Here is a 25,369-nt window from a genome sequence, read left to right as displayed (position 1 = left end):
GCTGGCTCAGATGTGCGACCTTAGCTCAAATGTGTGACATCAGACACGTCACCTGCCCTCTCTGCACCTCAGTCTCCCCATCTGGGAAGGGGTACAGTTGTCATTGTTGTGATCTATCCTAACCCTCTCTGGGGGCAGCAGCTGGGGACAGGCTGGGGTATGAAGGAATGCCTTTCCCTCTGCAGGAATCAGGGCTGTCTGTATGGATTGGCGGGCAGCTGCACCCGCTGGAGAATGTGCCCCCTGCCCTGGCTGTGCTGCTCATCACTGTGGTCATCGCCTTCTTCACTGAGTTTGCCAGCAACACAGCCACCATCATCATCTTCCTGCCGGTCCTGGCAGAGCTGGTGAGGGTCCTTCTGGGGAAGAGGGGAGCACCCCTCCCCCAACACACATTCAGAAATCTTCCACCTGCCAAGGGAGCTTCACTGGGGTCTACAGTTGCCATTGCTGTCTTACAAAATACATGAAAGGGTGTCAGAACCACAGTACAATTTTTTAAAATACTGGATGTTTTTGTTCAAAAAATGCATACATAGAGCAAGTATTTTCAAAGTGCTCCCAATTCTCTCTTTTGGGAAAATTAACCCATGGTGACATGGAGAGTTTTCTAGAACAGGTGAATTACCAAATTTGGATTAAGAAGAAGTATAAAATCTGAGTAAACAAATGGCCATAGGAGAAACTCTAATGGTAAGCAAAGCAGTAGCCTCCGTCTAAAGCAGGGGTTTCAACACTGTTGATATTTGGGGCTTGATCGTTCTCTGTATGGGGCTGTCCCATGCACTACAGGGTGTGCAGCGGCGTCCCTGGGCTCTGCTCACTACAGACAAGTGGCGCCTTCGTAAATCATGACAATCAAATGTCTCCTAGCATTCCCAAATATTCCCTGTCGGGGGAACAATTTCCTTCCCCCCACCCAACTGATAACTACTGAGCTAAAAATCACCAGCCCCAGGCTGGGCTCTGCAGCTCATGCCTGTAATCCCAGCACTTTTGGAGGCTGAAGCAGGCAGATTGCTTGAGCTCAGGAGTTCCAGACTAGCCTGGGCAACATGGTGAGACCCCATCTCTGCAAAAAGTACAAAAAGTAGCCAGGTTTAGTGGCAGGTGCCTGGGCAACAGAGCCAGATCCGGTCTCAAAATCAAAAACAAAATCACCAGCCCCAGGTGGTTTGCTGGGTGAGAGCTAGCAAATTTGCAAGGAACAGAGAGTTTCCAACTCAGCTGAACTGTTCACCAGCAGAGAAAAATAGACAAGATCACTCAATTTATAGCTAGCAAAACCCTGGCCCCAAAACCAGATAAGGAGAGCAAGGGAAGAAAAAGCTGTAATTCAATCTCACCTGTAAAAAGAGATGCAAATACCAAAATGAAACCATGATTGTATGAAAAGAACAATATATACATGATCAGGTAGCTTTTATACTAGGAGTCTTAAAAAGGAAACTATCAAGATAGTTTTATATTTAAACAGATTAAAGACCAGACCATATAATTATGTTAATATAACCCATGCTAGTAAAATTAAATCAATGATGCAAGTAAATGCTTTGTATGCAAACAGTGATGCCCCAGCACACACACCTGCAGCACTTTGTCTTTGCTTTCTGTTTGCTTATTTCATGCATCAATTTATCTATGTTAGCACACAGATAGACACTGTGTTATTTTTCAATGACTGGAGAATATTCCATTATAAATGGACAGTTGTTGGTTTATTTAAGCAATCTCTCTGCCCAGTGGAAATATAGGTATTTCCAGACTTTGCTGTTATTCAACAATGACGCGTCACGTGAGCCTTCTCTATGCGTCATTGATTACATCTAGAGAAATTCCTACAACTGAGATTCCTGGGTCAAAGAGCATGTGCATTTGAAATGTTGTTAGAGATGAGGAAATTGCCCTCCAAAGTGGCTCACCATTTTACAGCAATATGGGATGGGGGTCCTCAGGGAAACCTGGTGACTGAGAGAAATGGGAGTGCTAAAGGGGGTATGGGGAAGATGAGGGAGTGTAGAACCCAGCCAGGTCTATAAGGGGCAGCTTTTGCTGGAAAATACACTTGCAAATGACTCATTCTTGTAAACTTTGCTTATCATCACAATCAAAAAACATTTTACATGCAAGGGGGTGATTTTAGAGCTTTTTGAGAAAATAAATATGCTTTGGGTTGCAAAAATTCCCTAGAAGGCCCAAAAACATCCCATTTAAGTAAAATGCCAGAGAAGTGATCAACATGAATTGTAGGCGGGAGAGGTGACAAACTAGTGGCCCAGTAGCTGCGGCCAGCTCGCAGGGGGGTTTGATGCACACAGTCTTAGAAATTTGGAAGAGCTGCCAACAGATGCTCTCATGAGCTCTTTCACACTGAAATCCAGGGATGTCCCCAACAAGAGGTACCCAGAGGCCAACTCTGGGTTGAGACTGTTTGGCTGAGGGAAGGAGCAAGCAGGGGAAGTGTTATAAAGCCCTGGTTCTCAGTGCACAGTCCTTACACCAGCAGCACCAGGGGAACATGTCAGGAATGCAGATCCTTGGGTCCCACCCCAGACCTGCTGAATCAGCAATTCCAGGTGAGGTGGGGCCAGCCCTGTGGGCTTTAACCAGCCCTCCAAGTGCTTTTCTGCACTCTCACATTGGAGAAGGAGCGTTCTAGGTACATCCCCGCAGCCCATCCCTGATCAAACCACAGTGTGGCCCTTGAATGTCACTAACCCTGGGAATGTTCTCTCCACCTCTCTCTCAATCTGGTTCTCTTCATACCTGCTTGTGTCTGTTTCTTCCTGTGCATGTATCTTTCTGACTGCCTTTCTCTCTCTGTCTCTGTAACTCTCTCTTCGCACTTGTCCCTGTTGTTCTCTGCCACTCTGCCAATCTGTGGATGTCTTTGTCTCTCTGTCTCTACGTCTTTGTGTCTCTCTTTCCAGCTGCCTCTCTCTCTCTCTCTCTCTCTCTCTCTCTCTCTCTCTCTCCGGGTCTCTCCCACCTTTTCTGGGCCCAGGCCATCCGCCTGAGAGTGCACCCCCTGTACCTGATGATTCCGGGCACAGTCGGCTGCTCCTTTGCCTTCATGCTCCCGGTCTCGACGCCCCCCAACTCCATCGCCTTCGCCTCTGGACACTTGCTGGTCAAAGACATGGTGAGTCTGGGCATTTCCCAGCAGAGGCCACGGGAGGTGGGTGGGCAGCAGGGGGTGGGCAAGGCCTCTATGCAGGATTCCTGCACCCTGACCCCACTCCCCAGTCTCTGAAAGGTCTTTCTGAGTGGGACCAGGAACATACATTTTAGCAGAGACTCTGGGATGATTCTTGCACTTAGACAATCTCAGGAAACACTGCCTTAGTGACTGGTTTCAAAAATTTGCTCCAGGGACAAGGGACTCCCCCCTCCCTCTGAACCCCACTTCATGCTCACGATCTTTAGGAGAGAGAAGCAGCAGGCACACCCTGGGACTTGGGTGGGCCTCAGTGCTCAGCCAGCTGGGAAGGAGACAGGAGCTGAGGACTGCAGCAGTGGGAGGACCCCACCAGCTTTCAGCAGGGCCCAGTCATTGGCAATACGTTTCCTCTCCCGGAAGGTCCCTGCTGAACCAGCTCCTCCCTTCCCACTCCTGACTCCTGCAGCCTTTTCCCTTCCCACTGGCTTTGCAAATAACCCTTCCAAAGCTGTCAAAGCCAAGAAGGGCGACCTGCTTAACCCATTCACGATGCAGGCCCTCCAGGCACAAGACCCCTGCAGGACACATGGGGAGAGAGAGAGCAAGAGTGGGAGTGAGGCAGAAAGGGAGACACAGAGCAGACAGAGAAGACAGGAGACAGAGACGCTCATTAATTTGTTTATTGATTGCAGCAGTATTTACTGAGTGCATTCATGTTCCAGCCACTGGGGGCACTGCAGAGTGGGAGAGACACCGATCTGCCTCCAAGGAGGGTGCTTTCTATTGGTAGAGACAGGCGTCAACAAGTGCAGCAGATTTTCTTAAATTATGTAAATTTCAATATTGCTAGGTGCTCAGAAGGAAATAAAACATGAGGAAGTGTAAGAGACGGGGGAGAGGGGTGGCAGGGAAGCCCTCTCCAGGAAGGTGACATGGGAGCTGATCATGGGAAGCAGCCAGCCTCCCAAAGAAAAAGGGGAAGAGCAGTCCCAACGGAGGGCATAGCAAGTGCAAAGGCCTGGAAGTGAGGAATAGCAATGAGTGCTCCAGAAATTCAGGGCTGGGAGACTGGGGTGGCTGCAGTGGAGTTGGGGAAGGATGAGGTTGGGGAACAGCGGGGGCAGGGCAGAGTTGGTATCTTATTCAAACCACGGTGAGGACCTTCAGTAAGCAGGGCAATGATGTGATTTCACTTCTGTCTGTAGAAGATCATTTTGGCTGCTGGCTGGAGTGGATGGTTAGGGTGGGAGGGACAAGTGTGGAAGCAGGGAGGCTCCTTAGAGAAAAAGACTGAGAGGGCAGCATTGCGAACAGCACAGATTTGGAGAACAAAGAGAGCCAGAGAAATGGAGAGTCCCCAAGAGGTAGAGACTTGCAAGAGATGTGGAGGGATACAAGGGGCACTCCTGGTCTGTCAGTCCCGGGCAGGGATGGCCCACCTGCAGGTTTGTTCCTGAGAGTGATGAGTTAGGTGTTAATTAAATAGCTAACATGGGACTAGAAAGAATTTCAAGCCCTGGCAAAGGGAGACCCAATCCTCCCCCAGTTTCCCCAACGTGTCGGCCAGGCTCTCTCTAATCCTCCGAAGGTGCCAGGGCTTCCACCTCTGTGCCCTCAGAAGAGAGGCAGGACAGCACACGCAGTATGTCCCCCACCCGTCCATGGTAATACTTATTTAACACCTTTTCTAAATCAGCTTAACATTAAAAACAAAAAAACAAAAAAACTTAAATTCATTTAAGAATATTCCCGAAGAAATGTTTCCAGTGCATCCATCAATGGAAAACCGGTATTATTAATATATGCCATGGCATAAAAATAAATGCAAAGCGGCAAAAACAAAAGAATTAAGCTCTCCCTGATAGCAGCGGACTGGAGAAGGTTCTGGGCCTCTCCTTGTTAAAAGGGCAACTGACAGAAGCAGAGAAGTGCTGAAGCCATGGTGGCCCCGGTGAACCCCAAAAATCTGAGACAGGTCTCAGTAAATTTAGGAAGTTTATTTTGCCTAAGTTAAGGACACACGCCCGTGACACAGCTTCAGGAGGTCCTGACGGCATGTGCCCAAGGAGGGTGGAGCACAGCTTGATTTTACACATTTTAGGGAGGCATGAGACATCAATCAACATATGTAAGATGAACATTGGTTTGGTCCGGAAAGGCGGGACAACTCAAAGAGGGGAGGGGGCTACCAGGTCATAGGTAGATAAGAGACAAATGGTTGCATTATTTTAAGTCTCTGATGAGCCTTTCCAAAGAAGGCAATCAGATATGCATTCATCTCAGTGAGGAGAGGGATGACTGAATAGAATGGGAGGCAGGTTGGCCCTAAGTAGTTCCCAGTCTGACTTTTTTCTTTAGCTTAGTGATTTGGGGGCCCCAAGATTCATTTTTCTATCACCCCCTAAGTGAGACTTTCTCTGGGAGGAATAGACAGAAAGAGAATTAGAAAGGAAGTAACTGTCTCAGCACGTGATTCAGGCTGGGCTATGTGAAGGCGGGGCAGCCAGAAGACCCAGGTGGGAAAATAGGGATTTTCAGCCCAGGGTGGACTGAATGGTCTAAGAGGCCAGCCAGGGTGGGAAGCAGATGGGCACATCCAAGAGGCCAGCCAGGGTGGGGAGCAGATGGGCACATCCTCCACTGACAGAAGAAAAATGCTTCCCAATGGACAAGGGTAGCCTTGACTAGGACTCCCTGACTGGACTGGAGCTGAAGTGTATGTGTGTGTGTGTCTGTATATATGTGTACTTATGTGTGTGTGTACATGCATGTGTGTGTGTACATGCGTGTGTGTATATGTGTGTGGGATGGGGGTATTTAGTGATCAGACAAGATTATTTTAGGTGACCTTGGGCAAGTCAACTTCTCTAGGTCTCATTTTCCTCTTCTGTACAATGGGGATTAATAAGAATCACCTTTGTAAGGTTGCTTTCTGGGTTAAATGGCATAACCCTATGACAACTGCATAGCACACAGTGCCTGGAACCTAGAGGCCATCAATGAATGGGGACATTTGCAGCTCTTTGAGTGACAGCCTAGGGTAGTGTAAAGATTGAAGAGTCCCAGGCATTGACCGACCTGGGACTGTGTCCTGGCTCCATCACTTCCTGGCTGTGCGATCTTGGGTGAGTGCCTTCCTGTCTCTGAGTCTGAATGTTTGCATCTGTATGGTGGGTCAGGTGCTGACCCCTCCCTCTGTCTGGGCTCTATTTCAGGTGCGGACAGGCCTCCTGATGAACCTGATGGGTGTCCTGCTGCTCAGTTTGGCTATGAATACCTGGGCACAGACCATCTTCCAGCTGGGCACCTTCCCAGACTGGGCTGATATGCACTTGGTCAATGTCACAGCATTGCCACCCACCTTGGCCAACGACACATTTCGGACCCTCTGAGTCCCCCTGGGGGACTCCCTGGAGGCTGAACCCTCTCAAAGGGCTGTCACCATCACCTGCTGCTAGGACACTACAAAGCAATCAAATAATTCTTTTCTTTAATCCAATATGCGGCAAGCAAGGGTGACCTCCGGTGGCCCACTCGGGTCCACCAGCCATTATCTAGGACACTTTCTGTCTCTCTCATGCAGTTCAAAGCCCAGATATCTCTCAGATCTGCTGCCTGAGAAATAAGCTCCTTTATCAGTGAGCTGTTTTATCGTTACGATACAAGAGAGCCCAGTTTCATCAACAGTGAGCAAATCTGGCATCGTGTTTGTCTGGTACAGTTGGGATGGGAGGCCATTCATTCCCATGGGCACGGCTGACATTATCCCCCAGTGATCACTTTCAATTACACTGGAGAGACCACCTTGTCTTTCAAGATCACTTTCCTGGGCTGCAATGTTCCAACCGAGTTGTTCCAGCTGCTCACAACCAATGTGTGATTTTGCTTAGTTGGTGCCCATTCTGCACCGGTTGTTTTACCCCTGCCGGTAACCAGCAGTCAGAGATTCTTTTTCAATCCTTGGAGACAGGGAAAGGGACAAATAGCTTTCCAAGGACATCAGACTGTGCAAAGCCTCTTTGCTGTTTCTCTGGGCTCCTAAGCATACCAGGGGAAGTTCTAGAAACCTCAGCTGTCATCTCGACCCGAGAGATTTAGGATTCTCCTGTTTCTTCTGGGTCAGTTTGGCCATAATTCTGGGGTCAGGCCAGGCCTGGGTCCTGCCCTCCCATGGGGTGACTCATGACCCCTCCAGCCAGGACCCTCCTACATGTGGCCCCCAGAGGCGTCTGTGGCTGCAAGGCCGTCAGTTGCTGCTTGTCCCAGCAGGTGGCCTTGGTCTCTCCATGCACCACCTTAAGTGGTAAGCATGTTTAGTTATCAAAGGCCCCATTTGTCAGGGGTGAGAGAAAAGTCAAAAGATAAATTGGGGACTTGTAAAAGGCCGGGGTAAAATGTCTCAGGCAAGCAAAAGATTGTCCCCGTCTACATATGGGTAAAACTGAGACATCCCCTTGAACCCGAGGCTGGAAGTGGTGTCTGCCCTCAAGGGTTAATCCCTCTTTGTTCCAAGCAGAAGCATTCTGGCATCCCAGCGAAGAGCACAGGCCCTCAGTGTCTGCTGAATGGAATGGCCCAGCGTTAGCCCAGTATCAGAAAAGACACTAGCCCAAGGGCCCTGAATCGTCACACTTCCCTTTCCTAAGCCTCTGAGGGTGGAGATTCCCCCAGGAGTGCTTGGCCAGCTGGGAAGGCAGCACCCAGCTGTACTTGTTGATGCAGCATAAGTGAATCATGGGCATTTCCCTGAGAGCAGTGGGAGAGGCCCTCTGAGTTGGAGGTTGAGCTCCACCTCCTTTCCAAGCGAGCACTCAGTGCTGAATCACAGTTACAACCCACTGGGGCTGGTGGGAGGTACGTTGTATGGGACTGAAAGCAAGAGGTTCATTCAAAGAGAAACTGCTGGGATTTGTAACCAGATGAATCATGATTTCAAAGACTTCTGATCAAAAATACTGTGAAATAAAGAATGTTAATCAACATTGGACCTGGAGATGATCTGCCTTTCTGAACCTAAGAAAGCTTCAAAACCCCAGATTCCTGGGCTGGGGATTCCACAGAGTTGACCTGTCAGATGTTCAGCTGCTCTCCCCTCCCCTCTCCAGCCACATACTCAAACTCTCCTGCCTCAGGGCCTTTGCATGTGCTGTTCCCTCTGCCTAGAACACTCTGCTCTCAAATATACGTCTGGTTCCCCAACTCACTTTATTCAAGTGCCTCTCAGGTGTCACCTTCCCTGAGAGGCTTCCCTGACCTCCTGTCTAAAATATCACCCTCATTACTCTCCACCCCCTTACTCTGCTATATTTTCTCCTTAATAGTTAGGACACTGTATAACTTATTTTCTTATTATCTTCTCCCTCTAGAATGTAAATTTATGAAAATACAAATGATTTTTTTTTTACTGCTATAACTCCAGTTCCTAGAATGATTTCCAGCACGTAGCAATTGTTCAGTAAATGTTTGCTGCTTGAATCTGCACCAAAATTAACAAGAAAGCCATCTCGCCCTCTGATCTGGGGTCTGTTTTGTTCATTACTTTGTTCACTCCTTCTTCCACTTATTCATTCAATAAACATTTATTGGGAACCTGTCATGTTCTGGTTCATTGTCCCGCCCATATGGAACTTACATGCTGGCAGGGGAGACAGGCAATAGGAAAATAAACAAATAAGTCACGGGTTATGATGCCGGCTAAGAGGAAAATGGCCAAGATGTTAAAGTGACTCAGAGGTTACTTTAGCCAGGGTGGTTGGGGAGGACTTCTCTGAGAAGGTGGCATTAGATTGAGACCTGAAGGAGTCAGCCAGATGCTCATGGCAATGTGGGAGGAAGGGTGAAGGTGGGAGTGATGGGGAGTCCCTGGGGAGAACATTCCAGGCAGGGGGACTGCAAGTGCAGAGGTTCAGATGAGCAGATTGCTTCCCTTAGCCAGGTGCTCTGAGCTGGAGCTTTGTGGCATTTGGACATCTAGAGTCTGCCTCTTCTGGCTGGTTACCAGGCCTCTCTGCAGCTTTCCTGAGAAGGCATCCTAGCTTACTCTGACCGGATGTTACTCAGTCCTTGAAACCTGAAGGGCTTTGCCATTCTTAGTGAAAAAGATCTGCAGGCAGAAGACAGCAGCACCATTATGGTGTGCTCATGGCAGCGTGGGAACAAGGAGATGGCAGGGCTGGTACAGAGTCATTGGAATACACCAAGGGCTCATGTCCAGAAGATATGCGGAGCACCCCAACTCAGAAAAGACAAACAAAATGAACAAAACCTTGCTTTTGTTATCTGTGACTGCATCACAAACCATCCCCAAACTTAGAACTTTGAAACAGCAACTTCTCGGCTCACGTTTCTGCGTTTGGACAGAGCTCTGCAGGGGTGGCATTGTCTGTGCCCCATGAGCTGGGAGTTTTGCTAGGCCTGGAAGGTCTGCAATGGCCGCTGACACTTCAGGGTCTCTCTTCACGTGGCTTCTCCAGGAGTCTATCCTGGACCTCTTTACATGATAGTGGCCTTCAAGAACGACAAAAATCGAAGCTAAAAGGCCTCTAAGGGCAGGATGTGGAAGTCTAAGGATGTCAATTCTGAAATTCTATTGGTCAAAGTAGCCCACAGGACTGCCCTGGTTCAAGGGGAGGGAAACAGACTCCAGCCCTTGATGGTAGGGGCAGCATCCACCAGGGAGGGGAGGGACAGTGGGCTGCCATGTTTGGAAGCCACTTACCATAGGTCCCAAGGGAAAAGTGGACAAAAGTTGTGACATGTCATCCTGAAAAGAGATATCTACCTGGCCAACAGGATTATGAAGAGATACCCAAACCGACATGTTTATAATTTGCAGGGAAATGCAAATTAAAAGAAATTCAACAACATGCCAATCAGACTGGGAAAAATAAGAAAAGCAGACAATAAGTCCTGGTAGGATATAAGGAAACAGAAACCCTGTCAGCCCGGCCAGCAACTTGGAAATAATTAGGGGTATTCATTATCTGTATTTCCTATGACCCAGAAAACTACCCCATGGGTCCTAAGGAGACAGTGTCAAAGGATATTTGTGCCACGGTTGTTTGAGGCCACCAAGGTGACCATCACCGGGGGAGTATTGAAATAAAATATAAAGGAAATACAGTAAGGAAAACACAGGACACATAGAAGTGATGAACTACAGATACACAGAGTGACAGGTACACACAGACATATTCCAGTATGGGTGTCAAACAGATACAGAGTCAAGTAGGTGGAGAAATGGAGGGGGTCATGGTAGTTGTAAAAAAGAGATGAAATGAAAGTCATTAAGGAGTTCAATAAGCCTTATTGGAATCTTGGCTCCATCCGTAACATGCTGTGTGACCTTGAGCAGATCTCTTTACTTTTTTTTTTTTTTTTTTTTTTTTTTTTTTTTTTTTTTTTTTTTTTTTTTTTGAGACTGGATCTTGCTCTGTAGCCCAGGCTGGAGTGTGGGGTACAATTATAGCTCACTGTAACCTGAACTCCTGGGCTCAAGTGATCCTCCCACCTTAGCCTACTGAGTAAAAAGGACTACAGGTGTGCACCACCATGCCTGACTTATTTTCTTATTTTTTCTGGAGACAGGGTCTTGCTATGTTGCCTAGGCTGGTCTCAAACTCCTGGCCTCAAGCAGTCCTCCTGCTTTTGCCTCCCAAAACACTGGGATTATAGGCACGAGCCACCGCACCTGGCCTATTTTGGATTTCGATTTTTTCATCTGAGAAATGAGAGCACATAGGTGGGATCTCAAGAGGAAGTAGAAAGCATGCAAACTAGCGAATTTGTGGAGAGTTCAGTGAAAGGTCAAGTTACAAGGTGAGCAGAGAGTAGGGGGACCACAGGAAAAATATGGGACTCCAGTGCTGAGAAATCAGGGAGCGAGAAGTAGAAGAGCACCTCCCAGCCCAAGGCCTTAAGGGAGCAAGCTCCCTGATGGGATCTGGGTCCAGGGACACAGCTGGCTCTTGGTGACTGCAGGAAGGGGAGGGCTCTTCCTCTCCTCCATCCCTCAGCTCTTCTAGGGAGTCAGGGCTCCTTAGAGAAACCAACAAACAGGGTGTGCATGCATGTGTGTGTGTGTGTGTGTGTGTTTCTCATCAAGACAGAAGGAGAAAGATTTCTTTCAGGAATTGGCTCACACCATTGTGGAGGCTTAGTGAGTTCAAAATCTGATGGAGAGAGCAGTAGGCTGGAGAGCCAAGAAAGTGCTGCAGTTGGAACCTAAAGGCTGTCTGCTGCAGAGAGTCCTCTTGCTCAGGGAGGGTCAGTCTGTTGCAGTATTCAGGCCTCCTATTAATGGATGAGACCCACTCATGTTCTGAAGGGTGATCCGCCCTACTCAAAACCCACTTACTCAAATGTTAATCTCATCTCAAAGCATACTCACAGAAACATCAAGAGTGATGCATAACTAAATTTCTGGGCACCACGGCCCAGCCAAGTTGACACATGAGATTTTACGTGTTGCACCAACAGGAGCCAGAATGCAAGAGGGGCTTTGATGCAGCCTGTCCAGGTCCACCTCCCGGGTGCAAGGCAGGGAGGAGGAGCATGGGGAGGGGTCTGGAGAAACAAGCTTTGAGAAGAGTACGGCACAAAGGGTTGACACATCAGAGCTTCAAATCTGGGGCCAGCCCTCAGCTAAGTTTTGTTTGTCCTCTCCCCAATGAGTTTTTTTTTATGTTTTTTGTTTTTGTTTTTTTTTTTTTGTTTTTGTTTTTTGTTTTTTTTGAGACAAGGTCTCGCTCTGCGGCCCAGGCTGGAGTGCACTGGCCTGGTGTGATCTCAGCTCACTATAACCCCCATGTCCCAGGCTCAGGTGATCCTCCCACCTCAGCCTGCAGAGTAGCTGGAAGTGCACACCATCACGCCCAACTAATTTTTCTATTCTTAGTAGAGATGGTGTTTTTCCATGTTGCCCAGGCTGGTCTTAGACTCTTGAGCCTCAAGTGGTCCGCCTGCCTTGGCCTCCCAAAGTGCTGAAATTACAAGGGTGAGCCACTATGCCCGACCCCTGGTGAATTTTAAATTATTATTTGCTAGTCATTAAAATTTAGGAGATTTCACATAAAAACCTGGATTTCTGCTTCTCTTGGAAAGGAAAATACCAGATCTAACAATATGAGACCCTCACTGGCATCTGGCAACAATTGTTTGGAGCTGAGTAGTTTGTGGAGGAAATCTTAAGTTGGAACATAAGCATTCATCAGCCTCAGTCCCCACCACTCTTTAATGTCTTATACTGGCTCTCTTTGTTCAACTCTGTCACTTTCCTAGCTTGTGAAAGTATTTGAATCTATGACCTTTGAATTGCGTGATGTGGGAGGTCTGTTTCAGCATTAGTGGTCATGGGTTCTAATGACCTAGAGCAGCACTACCCACTGAACTTTCTGTAATGGTGGAAATGGTCTATAACTGCCCTGTGCAACACAGTAGCCACTTGCTATGTGTGGCTATTGAACATTTGTAATGTGGCTAGTTCAAATTGAGATTTGTCATAGTAGAAAATTGTAATATGAGAAAATAAGTGTAAAATATCCTGTCAATTTTTATATTATTTACATGTTAAAAGGATATTTATGACATGTTACATTGAGTAAAATATTTTGTTAAGATTAATTTCTGTTTTTAAAAATTCAATATTTTAAATTTTAAAAATGTTATGCATCAACTTGGCTGGGCCTAGTGCTCAGATATTTGGTCAAGCATTATTCTGGATATTTCTGTGAGAATGTTTTTAGATGAGACTAACATTTGAATCAGTGGACTTTGAGTAGGGCTACTAGAAAAGTTTAAATTGTGCATACGGTTCGAGTTGGCTCGCATACTGTTGCTATTGGATAGCATCAGCAGTATAGGAAAATTTTGACTGCTTCTCTATATTCTCAAACCATCTGGACAGTGGCAACATTGAAGAAGGCTGAAGAATTCAATGACTCTAATATTCTATGCAGCTGGGTGCAGTAGCTGACGCCTGTAATCCCAGCACTTTGGGAGGCTGAGGTGGGCAGATTACTTGAGCCCAGGAGTTTGAGACCAGCCTGGGCAACATGGCAAAAGTCCATCTCTCCTGAAAATAATACTCTGTGGATCTCTGATTCTGATCCCAGGCCAGGCTCTCCAGGAAGATCTGAAGGCTTACCTCTTCCTCTTCCTCTTCTGTCTTATGGCTCTGAATCCTCCACCCACAAATTCCCCTAAACAACGCTGATTCTATTTTTGATGATTCAGAAGCACCTTCCGGATGCTGTGGGCCTTGAGGTCAGGCTAGCCTTATATAGACAGAGGTAACTGCCTACATGTACCAAGAAAAGCCAAAAATATCTTTTGCCTGTTCATTCCCTATGTCCCCATGCTCCCAAATCCTACATATCCACCCGAGGCCTTCTGGAAACAAACTGCCTGGTCCTTATCCGACCAGCTCCCTAGTGCCTGTGCAGAAACTGGACAGATGCTGGTGGCTGCCTTCTAGGACTGTTTCTGTCTGACCAGCACAACACCCTGAAGTTTGCTATGTGATGGGATCCAGGCCAGGGTGGCCTGGTGAGCATCAGAAGTCTCAACAATCAGATGTGAGCAGACAGGGGCTCACTCGGCAGAGCTGTCACCCCAGGTAGGAGGGAGCGAGGTGTGAGCATTTACCTATTGCTTATTGAACACTCTATATGCATTATCTCATTAAATCCTCAAACAGTCCTTAAAGTAGATACTGTATTACCCTCATTATTGCAGAGGATGCACAACTTCAGAGAGGGACAGTGTCTTGCCCAAGGTCACACAGCACAGTAAGTGGCAAAGTTGGCATTTGAGTTCAGGTCTGCTGCCTCCAGTCCAGGGCCCCTGCAGTTTGAGAGAATAGCTAGACACCTCCTTGCAGCGACAGCTAACAGCAGGCCTGACTAAGGCCTCCTGCAGAAGGTGAAAATTGATGGTCCTCATGCTGGCTTTGGCCTATAGACCTGTTAAGATTGGTCTGCATGGTAGTCTTTCATTAAAAAAAAAAAAAAATGCTGACATTTACATTAAAAAGAGAATGACTGGCGTCTTTAGAAAAGCTGGAAAATCTGGTCATGGTGGATCTCATTTTCAAGGGGCTTTGATCCTCAATTTGAGATGAGTAACAGCTGGCCAGACAGGAGGGAGCCAGGGGGCTACACTTTGCAGCTCACTGCTATTTGCATTCATCCTGCTTTGTTCATGACCTGAGCAGGCTGGTCACTGCAGGTACACAAGTTTACTGCTGCTAATCTGCCTCACGTACCTAGTTCTTTGCAGACCTGGTGGCTGGCCTAACATCCTGGAGGGATACGTGGTCTGGGAAGTGTGTTAGGGTTCTGGCCACAGGTATTCCATTCAATCACTGTGTGACTAGGAGAATGTCACTTCCCCTATCCAGGCCACAGGACATTCCCCTTCTGGCCTGAGAGTGACCCAGGCAACATGTCCTTATAAGGGAAAATGGCTGTGCCCCTACTGGTCCATCCCACAGAGGGGGAACCTGGGGGGCTCAGGGTAGGCCTGCTGGGAGTGATGAGGCACAGAGATGCTGGAGAGATGTCTGCATTTCAGATAGGAACTGGCTTTCAGAACAGCCTGAAGGCAGACCTGCATGGCAATAACTGCAGAGGGTGTGCATGGGGAATTTACATTATTGAGTACCTACTATTTGCAGTACCAGCTGCACTATGAGGTAATCACAAGGTCTGTGAATTATCCCCTCCACAGCAGCAGAGCCCAGTGGCTAACTGGTATACCCTGAAGCCAGCCTGCTGGTTAGAAATCATGGCAGTGCCATTAATAGCTGAGCGGTGTGGTTGGCGACGTAGCTCTCTGAGTCTCAGTTTTCTGAGCTGAAGAATGAAAATAACATCCTTACCATAAAGAGATATTCAAAGTAAGGGTTCAGTGAATTTGAAGAGAAATTGTTTAGAAGAGTGCCTGATACATAGTAAGTGCTCAATAAATGTTAACTGTTATTTTCATTAACCATTTTTTTTTTTTTTTTTTTTTTTTTTTTTTTTTTTGAGATAGAGTCTCACTCTGTACCCAGGCTGGAGAACAGTGGCATGATCTCAGCTCACTGCAACCTTGCCTCCTGGGTTCAAGCGATTCTCCTGCCTCAGCCTCCTGAGTAGCTGGGACTACAGGTAAGCACCACCACAAACCAGTGAATTTTTATATTTTTAGTAGAGATAGGGTTTCACCATGTTGGCCGGGCTGATCTCAAACTCCTGACCTCAGGTGATCCACCCGCCTCAGCCTCCCAAAGTACTGGGATTACAGGTGTGAGCCACTGCGCCCGGCCTCATTAACCTTTTTTTAAGGGGAGAAAACAGGCAGAGAGATATTAGGTCACCAGCCCAAGCTCTCATAGCTAGCAAGGGACAGAGCTGAAATGTGAAGTCAGGTCAAGTCAGGCTAAAGGGGGCTAGGGAAGGAGACCAGAGCCACTGCTCCCAGAACTTGGCAGGGATCTGATTATCACCTGAGTCCCAAGAGCAGGGATCAGGCTCCCCTTGGGGCACACAACTGTGGAGTGGGAGGGAAAGGGGAGCTATGTGGTTTCTCTGTGCCTCAGTTTCCTTCTCTGTAAAATGGGGCTAATTCTACCATCCTGCTACCAAGATTAGAGACATTGCTTGGAAAAGGCTGTCTTTTTCTCTTCCCACACCTTCCACCCGCTCCTGCTTGTGGGCAGAGGATGAGGCAGCTTGCCCAAGCCTCTGGGAGGTGGACCCCGAAGAGGGCGGGACAAGGCAGCCAGGAGAGCTTCATTAAAGAGTGGAAAAGCAGAAGTGACAGGGATTCCCAAGTCCCAGCGATTCCCTCACTTCCTCTCCACCTGCCACGGCGGCCAGCGACCGCCCGCCTGAAACCACTGCTGTTCGGGCAGCATGCCAGGCCACCCAGGAGCAGCTGAGCACCTTGTCAAGACCAGGTAGGTCTGGGAACTTTGGACACTGAGGGCTACAGGTGAGAAAACAGTCAGCCGTTGGGGGTGATGGATATGAACCCAAATCTTCAGCTCTGCCATTCCCTGGCTGTGTGATCTTAGGCAAATCCTCACTTCTCTGAGCCTCAGTTCCCCATCTGTGAAATGTAAGTAATAATGACATCTACGAGACTGTTGCCAGAATTGAATGAGAAAACGCATCCTTAGGACTTGCCACATACTTGGCTCAGAGTAAGCACTCACTAAACAGCAGCTGGTTTCCTTGCCATTTTCAATACCCCGTGCAGGAATTGTCATCCAGTATGACTTAGGACTGGCTTTCAACCCTTTCAATGGTTTTTATTATTAGCTATTATTCCAAAAGCTACTGTGTTCCAAATATTAATTATATAGTAGAAGGGGGTGTTTAGTCCCAAATTCAAATGCCTTCAGGAGCTGGGAAGGAGATGCGCCCGTGGGAGGCCACCTGCATGTGCAGACAGACCGTTCGTTGATCAGCGGGATGCAGTCTGCAGGGTTGCTCCCCTGTCGAAGGCAGGTAGTGGATACTCAGCTCCAGTTACCTGTTGCAAAGCTGGGAGCTCTAACCCAGATCTCATTTCTCAAGAAAAGCTGGAAACCCAGATTTTAATGTGAAACTTCCTTATTTCCAAACGGGCGCAGCTTACACACACACACACACACACACACACACACACACACACACACACACAGTTGGCCACAATAAAACACATTTGCATATGATTCAGCCTTCAGGGCTTCAAGATTGTGACCTCCACTCCAGCCCCACAGGCCTTACTACATCTCTGCTTCCCACTGTTCTGGTTCTCCCAACTGCCTGTTTCCCAATACTCAGAGCACAGAACCTTTGCACACACTGTTCCTTCTGTCAAGGATGTCCAACTCCCTTCTTCACCTACAAACTGATACTTGTCCTTCCACCCCCAGCTGGAATGTCACCTCTTCCAGGAAGCCTTCCTGACTCCCAGGTAAAACTGGGTCACTCTCCATCTATCCCACCCCAGTCCAGGCCCAGGCATACCATGCTCAGAATTCCTTTTTAATGAACTTAAACGCTAATGATCTATTTAAGTCTCCTCAATTAGACTGTGAACTCCTTTAGTGGGACCAGGACTTAATTCTTGGGGTCCACAGGGGTCAGCACAGAGCTTGGCACAGAGGAGACTCGAGTGAACATTTACATCGTTGACATAAGTATCGTCAGAGTAACAAGTGGTGCAGTTTTATAGGATCCTTCTTCTGTGTCAGACCCTGTATAAAGTGCTTTACATGCATTATTTCATTTTATTGTCCCAGAAGCCCTTTGACAAAGGTTTCTGTATTAGTCTGGAATCACTGAGTTGCAAGTGACAGGTTGATCTTGCACTGCCTTGAGAAAAACAGACATTTTCTAGTGTGTGGTCCGGCACAGATTTGGGCTTCAGGCATGTCTGGTTCCAGGTACTCCAGCAAGGCTACTGGGACTCTCTCTTTCCTAACACTGTTTTCCTTGAGTTGCCTTCATCCCAGGCCAATCCACACTACATGGTGGTCCCCAAGGCTTGAGGCATCCCTCCTACCAGCTTAGCTTTCAAGGTGACAAGGAGCAGTTTTTTTGGTTTTTTTGGTTTGTTTTGTTTTGTCATTGCAGCAAAGCCCTGAGGAAAGCTCTCTTGGTCCACCTCCAGGCAGGTGCAATCCCTGCACCAGTCACTGTGGCCAGGGGATCAGAGGTACTTGGATCAACTAGACCCAGTCACATGCTTATCCTTCAAGCTGACGATGGTGGAGCAAGTCAGCGGCTTTGCCTGTAACCAACACAGCGATAGCCTCCCCACCACCCTCCCTGCCCTTTATCATCATATTCCTGTATAACCTTTCTGCCTGCTCTCACTTAAGAGAATGTATGATCTCTAACCTCAGCTGGGCCTCATGGTTGCCCAGCACATATGTTATTGCCCTAGTTCATTTGTTCTCCCACTTTCCTGGGCAACAATTTTGTACTTTCTTCTTCCTCTTCAAGCATCCATCACCTCCTCCAGCATCTTACCTTCTCTGCTGAGCTTGCTTCCTGCCAGCCTGAGCAAACAGAAGCAATCGGTCATGCTACTCCCAGTGAATATTTTTGGAGGGCTCACAACACGGCAGACACTATTGTAGGCACTTGGAACATATCAGTGATCAAAAGGGACAAAGTCCCTGCCCCAGTGGAGTTGACTCTAGTGGTAGATAACAGCTAATGTGATGCTTACCATGTGCCAGAAACAAAGTGACCCCAGGAGGTACCTGCTTTGATTGTACCATTTTACAGATGAGACGGCTGAGAGGTAATGATATGTACCCAAGGTCACAAAGCTGGCAAGTGGTGGAGCAGGAATTTGAGCCCAGGCAGTCCAGAGGTCATGCCCTAAGCATTACTCTGTTCTGCGTATATCAGAGGATACTTTTCACAAGTGCACACATGTTGCCTGTTCATTCACCATCATCTGTACCTATTTCCTGTGCTTCCCCACCTGCTATTAAGAATGAACGACCCCTGCTCCATTCTAAGACCAGTCCCACCTTGCATGTTCTCAGTCTCACCCTCTGCCCCCACCCCTACAGGTGTCATTCCAGGGAGTCTCCCCTTTGTCAATGTCTCCCCTCTTGGTGAGATCTCCCACCTGTAAACATGCTATAGATTTCCTCACCTTACATGAATCCTCTTGGTCCAGTTTCCCATAGTGACCAGCCACTGCTTCATTTCTCTGCTGTTTTACTGCAGAAATTACTGGAAAGAGTTGTCTATATCTGTGTTTCCTATTCTTCTCCTTCCTGTCTCTCCTGGACCCAATATAGTTGGGTTTTGGCCCAAAAGGCCACCAAACTGTCCCTGCCAAGGTCAGCAGTGACCTCTAAGCAGCTAACAGGCATTGCTCAGTCCTCATCTTTCTTGGCCTGTTGGCTGCATTTGACGTACTTGATCACTCCCTTCTCCTTGAAACATTTTGTTTACTTGGCTTCCTAAGCACCACATTGGTTTTCCAGTCTCCTTTGCTGGTTCCTTCTCATCTAAGAGCCCCTAACCTTGGGGTGCCCTGAGGCATATCCTTGGATGTCTTTCCTCCCCAGTGACACACTCTCTTGAGGAATCTCATCGTGCACCGTGGCTTTAGGTAGGGATATAAAGTTGGGAGACATCTATAAATCAATGACTTCCAATGTTATAACTCCAGCCTGACCTCCCCTCTGAATTCCTGACTTCTATTTCCAACCACCTTCTCAAAACCTCCACAGAATGGCTCAACTGAATCTCCAACTCAAGAGTTCTGAACTGAATTCCTCCTCTCTCCCCCTCCACTCAAACCTGTTTTGACCACAGAGTTCTCATCTCAAGAAATGACACCTCAGTACTTCCAGTTACTCAGACACAAAAGCTCCTCATCATCCTTGACTTCCCTCTTTCTCTCATAACCCACAACCAATCGGCCTCTGCAAATCTTGCAAATCTCTGCCAATAAAATGTGTTCAGAATCCAAGCTTTCCTTACTATTCCTCTGCCATCGCTCTTAATATAGTGCAAGCCCATGAAGGTAGCGACTTCGTTTTTTTCATTCCTGTTTCTCCAATGGTTAGCACAAAGTCGTTGCTTGATAAACGCTTGTTGAATGAATAAATATAAGGATAACAGAATATAAAAGTCCCTCACAGGTCAACTAGTCCACCCTCCTCACCCCTAAATTATAGATGAGACCCTGAAGTCCAGAAAGAATAGAAGGTCCAGAATCATACAGCAAGCCACCAAGACTATGAATTCAAGTGAAATTGTTTCTCTTCCCTCTCCTCTTACTCATTCTCTCTCTTTCACCTGTGCTCTTTCATTCTCTTGGACCAGTTAGTTGCCTTCACAAAACTGTAATGGTGGACTCAAACAGGACAGACTTTCATCCTCACATCCTCAGGAACTGCATCTGAGTTGGGCTCTTCCCTGACAGTTCTAGCAAGAATAATCCTGGGGAAGGCTCTGATTGGTTCAGCTTGTGTCACGTGGGTATACAGTGAGTTACTCTGATGGGTCCACGTGGCTAACTAAAAGGGTGGAGTCTGTTAGCAGAGCCTGCTGATGGGTTTGTGGGGCAGGGGCAGTGGACAGACACCCATCCACCTCCTGATAGAGATGCCCTTCAATTTCCTTGCATGCAGGTGGAGGTCCTGGCTCTGGAAGGCCCTTGCCCCACTGCAGGCTGCCTGGGACGCCTTCTCCCAGCCTGTTCCAGCCAGCTGTGGCCAGCTGCTGACCCAGCTCTTCCTGTGTGCCTCCCTGGCCGCTGCTGCTGCAGGTCTGGTTTATCACTGGCTGGCATTCTTGCTGCTTTATCCTCCCGGACATTCAGCCATGGTGGCCACTGTCTGTGGCCTCCTGGTCTTCCTGAGCCTGGGCCTGGTGCCCCCAGTCCGCTGCCTGCTTGCACTCAGCGTGCCCACCCTGGGCACAGAGCAGGGACGCCGGCTGCTCCTGTCCTACAGCACTGCCACCCTGGCCGTTGCTGTGGTGCCCAACATCCTGGCCAACGTGGGTGCAGCCGGGCAGGTGCTGAGGTGTGTCACCGAGGGCTCCCTGGAGAGTCTGCTCAACACCACTCACCAGCTGCATGCAGCATCCAGGACTCTGGGCTCCACAGGCCAGGCAGGCAGCCGGGGCTTGACATTTGAGGCCCAGGACAATGGCTCTGCCTTCTACCTTCACATGCTCAGGGTCACTCAGCAGGTCCTGGAGGATTTTTCTGGCCTGGAGTCCCTGGCCCGGGCAGCAGCGCTAGGGACCCAGCGAGTGGTCACAGTGCTGTTTATGCTGGGCCTCCTGGTGGAGTCGGCATATTACCTCCATTGCTATCTGACAGACCTGCGGTTTGACAATATCTATGCCACACAACAGCTCACCCAGCGATTGGCACAGGCCCAGGCTACACACCTGGTGACCCCTCAACCCACCTGGCTGCTCCAGGCGGCTCGGCTGAGGCTGTCGCAGGAGGAGCTGATGAGCTGTCTTCTAAGGCTGGGGCTGCTTGCCCTCCTCCTGGTGGCCACAGCTGTGGCAGTGGCCACAGACCATGTAGCCTTCCTCCTGGCACAGGCGACCGTGGACTGGGCTCAGAAGTTGCCAACTGTGCCTATCACGCTCACGGTGAAGTACGATGTAAGTATGATGATGAGAAGAAGGAAGGGAGTTGTTGTTTTGAGAGGGGGGCGGTCTGTTAAACCCTTGACTTGTGATTAAATTTGACTTGCCTCCAAGAAATAGCCATGGGGCCCTGCACCACGGGTAGTGGGACTCATCGGATACCCACAACAGCCCTAGGAAGTGGGTTCCATTTCCACTTCCTATTGCAGATGAGGATGCTGAAACCCAGACACCTTGAAATAACTTGCGTCCAAGGTCACCCTTCACAAGTGGCAGGATGTCCTAGCCTCATTTTCCTCATTGGTACAAATCAAATCAATCCTAATCCTACGAGGCTATTGTGTCTTACAGTGTGATATTGTCCTAAAGTACCTAGTAAGCTCCATGGCACATAAGAGATATTTAATAAAGAGTGGCTGTTATTAATAGCTCACATCTGTCTATATCGGACTGGAAGAGGACTTTGGAATGGGCTTGATCAGAAGGCAGCCAACTATAGCCTTCCAGAGTCTTTGTAAATAAGGTTTTTTTTAGAACACAGCCATGCCATTTGTCGATATATTGTCTGTGGTTGCCCTACAAAGGCAAAGTTGAGTAATTGCAACAGAGACTGTATGGCCTGCAAAGCCTGAAATATTTACTTTTTTTTTTTTTTTTTTTTTTGAGACGGAGTCTCGCTCTGTCGTCCGGGCTGGAGTGCAGCGGCCGGATCTCAGCTCACTGCAAGCTCCGCCTCCCGGGTTTATGCCATTCTCCTGCCTCAGCCTCCGCAGTAGCTGGGACTACAGGCGCCCGCCACCTCGCCCGGCTAGATTTTTGTATTTTTTTAGTAGAGACGGGGTTTCACCGTGTTAGCCAGGATGGTCTCGATCTCCTGACCTCGTGATCCGCCCGTCTCGGCCTCCCAAAGTGCTGGGATTACAGGCTTGAGCCACTACGCCCGGCCATATTTACTATTTTAAAAATGATAGAGAGGCCGGGCGCGGTGGCTCAAGCCTGTAATCCCAGCACTTTGGGAGGCCGAGGCGGGTGGATCACGAGGTCATGAGATCGAGACCATCCTGGCTAACATGGTGAAACCCCATCTCTACTAAAAATACAAAAAACTAGCCGGGCGTGGTGGCGGGCGCCTGTAGTCCCAGCTACTCGGAGGCTGAGGCGGGAGAATGGCGTAAACCCGGGAGGCGGAGCTTGCAGTGAGCCGAGATCGCGCCACTGCACTCCAGCCTGGGCGACAGAGCGAGACTCCGTCTCAAAAAATAAAAATAAAATAAAATAAATATATAAAAAAATAAAAATGATATAGAAAATATTTACTATTGACTTATAATCGGATATATTACTATCAGATCGAGAGTCGCATTTTTCGATCCTTTCTTTCACCAGAGATCTTTTTATTTTTAATTTTGAGTAGAGAGGTCTCACACAAAAGTCCACTGCATAAAACATATCAAAGTGTCAGACTCTGAGCTAATAATATTAACAGCTTATATTTATCAAGTATTTATTACATACTAAGAACGTGCTTTTCAAACTGCACAAAATCAATTTAATCAATTTAAGAAGTCATAGACAGTTTTTTTAATGAAATAGAATCGACTGGAAAATTATAAGATTATATCTTAAACAATAAGGAAGTGTATGGTTTTGTGAATATTTTCTTCAATTACAATACAATCTGTGCTTTCAAGGTGCTGTAAAATGCATTTCTTTTCTTTCCTTTTTTGAGACAGGGTTTCTGTCTGTTGCCCAGGCCGGAATGCAGTGGTGCAATGGTGCAATCACAGCTCACTGTAACCTTGACCTCCTGGGCTCAAATGAGCTTCCCACTTCACCTACCTTGGCCTTCCAAGTAGCTGAGACTACAGGCATGCACCACCACCCAGTTAATTTTTAATATGTTTTTAGAGATGGTGTCTCACTATGTTGCCCAGGCTGGTCTCGGACTCCTGGGCTCAGGCATTCTTCTCACGTCAGCCTCCCAAAGTGTTGGGATTACCGGCATAAGCCACCATGCCTGGCCTGTAAAATGCGTTTCTTACTATAGGTCACAGTAAAGAAATGTGTCAGGCAATGTTCTAAGTATGTTCCCTGATTTACTGTTTTTCACCAAATCTCAGATAGTCATCAATTGCAAGTCACATCATTGTTTTATGTATCCTTAGGGCAGAAAATGCTACCAATTCAACTTTGACACAATGCTTTCTTATCATTTAGAATTTTAATTGTATTTGTATAAAATAGTTCACTTATGATTTAACATAGGTTTATTTTGTCATATATTTCTCGTGCATACATAAAAAAGAAAAAATAGGGGGCTGGGCATGGTGGCTCATGCCTATAATCCCAGCACTTTGCGAGGCTGAGGTGGGTGGATCACCTGAGGTCAAGAGTTCAAGACCAGCCTGGCCAACAACATGGTTTGGCAAAAGAACCTGTTTCAGACTCCTAGTCTCATTGGGTGGTCCTCAAACCCTGGGCTTGAGGTCCCTCTCAAACCCTCAAACCCTCCTCAAAACACTACCAATTCAACTTTGACACAATGCTTTCTTATCATGTAGAATTTCAATCAAAGTTGAATTGGTAGCATTTTGAGGAGGGTTTGAGGGTTTGAGGAGGACCCAATGAGACTAGGAGTCTGAAACAGATTCTTTTGCCAAATAAAAATCACCATACAAATGTTACTATCGTTAGTATCTTTGAGCAGAATATTTTAGAGAAAACAAATTGTCTATGGATGTTTGCTCCTTGCTGAGTCCTTAGTGAATACTTTAGATGTCTTATTCCATCCATTTCTTCCTTCACAGAAATGGGGTTATTTCGGTACCCATTTTGCAGATGAAGGCAGGGAAAGCTGGACAAGCCTCCTCTAGAGGTGGGGAGTGGCCAGAGGGGCCCTCAGTTGACGCTGTCTTTTTCTCCTTTCTCAAGGTGGCATACACTGTCCTGGGCTTCATCCCTTTCCTCTTCAACCAGCCGTCCCCGGAGAGCCCCTTCCTCTCTGTCCACAGCTCCTACCAATGGGAGCTCAGCCTCACCTCCGCCCGCTGCCCACTGCTACCCGCCCGGTGTCCCCGCGCGGCTGTCCCGCTGGCAGCGGGGGCCCTGCAGCTCCTGGCGTGCTCCACGGTGCTCCTGGAGGCCTACGCCCGCCGACTGCGGCACGCCATCGCCGCTTCCTTCTTCACAGCCCAGGAGGCGAGGCGAGTCCTCCACCTGCACGCCCGCCTTCAGCGAAGACACGACAGGCACCAAGGCCAGCAGCTGTCCCTGGGGGCTCCTTCCTGCGCCCCACATCCAGACCTGCCTGCAAGCCTCCGGCATGGATAGACTGCAGGCTGGATGCCTTGAAGAACCGAGAGCAGAGAGGGAGAGGGGAAAGAGCTTTGGAGTTGCAGAGACCTGAATTGTAACCTCGGTCCTGTGCCGCCTCCCTGTGTGACCTTGGGTAGGTCACTTCACCGCTCTGAGCCTCGGCTTCCACCTCTGCATAACGACCACATATTTACCATTGATGGGACCTACTTCCCACGCAGGGATGTGGTCAGGATGGAAGGAAATACTGGGCATGACAGACCTGGATAACCGGTAAAGAACCACGCAAAGGCGAAGACAAGGGGTGCAGAGACAGCTCGTGGTTCCTCCAGGCCTGCTGGAGATCAGGCTTATCTCATCTGCACCAACTGCTCTACCTGTTAGATGGAGAGCTTGCATCATGAATTTCTAGAAATGCTCCTGGAACTTATTTATATGCCTCAAAATCCTCTAAACTCATTTATAGTCACCCACAGTTTTAATTTTATAAATAAATGTATTTATTAAATCTTAGATTATGTTATTCCTCTGCCTCAAATTCCTTCAGGGTCTTTCCATTGCCAGGATTAGATTGTCAAATTAAAATATAGGACACTCAGTTCAACTTGAATTTCAGATAAACAACAAATACTTGTTTAATTAAAAACTTAAATGAAATGTAGCAGAGTTTAACTGAGCAAAGAATGCAGCCCCCAGAGCCAGCATAGGTTCAGAGCAACTCTGGGGGTTGCAACATGGTCAGATAATTTTTTGATTGACTTTGCTTACCTCTGATGAT

At 47.9% G+C, this 25,369-nt stretch overlaps 2 protein-coding genes across 2 annotated transcripts in view; both read left to right on the top strand.

Moving 5' to 3' along the window:
* The window catches only part of SLC13A3 (solute carrier family 13 member 3), a 92,632-nt gene extending 83,883 nt beyond the window's left edge, over positions 1–8,749 (top strand). Inside the window, exons 11-13 of the mRNA XM_010384168.2 lie at positions 186–347; positions 3,005–3,142; positions 6,376–8,749. Coding sequence (XP_010382470.1) covers positions 186–347; positions 3,005–3,142; positions 6,376–6,552 — 477 coding nt within the window. The 3' untranslated portion in view covers positions 6,553–8,749. The remainder of the gene's footprint in view (positions 1–185; positions 348–3,004; positions 3,143–6,375) is intronic.
* Positions 8,750–16,052: 7,303 nt separating this feature from the next.
* On the top strand, positions 16,053–25,099 carry OCSTAMP (osteoclast stimulatory transmembrane protein). Its single transcript, XM_010384169.2, is given in 5 exon segments — positions 16,053–16,100; positions 20,298–21,291; positions 24,208–24,562; positions 24,565–24,626; positions 24,628–25,099. Coding segments are annotated over 5 exon segments (1,689 nt in total). The 5' UTR covers positions 16,053–16,056; the 3' UTR covers positions 24,862–25,099.
* The last annotated feature ends 270 nt before the right edge of the window (positions 25,100–25,369 follow it).

The sequence above is a fragment of the Rhinopithecus roxellana genome, chromosome 13 (genome assembly GCF_007565055.1).
Source record: "Rhinopithecus roxellana isolate Shanxi Qingling chromosome 13, ASM756505v1, whole genome shotgun sequence".
Lineage (NCBI taxonomy): Eukaryota > Metazoa > Chordata > Mammalia > Primates > Cercopithecidae > Rhinopithecus > Rhinopithecus roxellana.
Note: the sequence above shows the minus strand (reverse complement) of the source record. Positions and strands in the feature narration are given on the sequence as shown.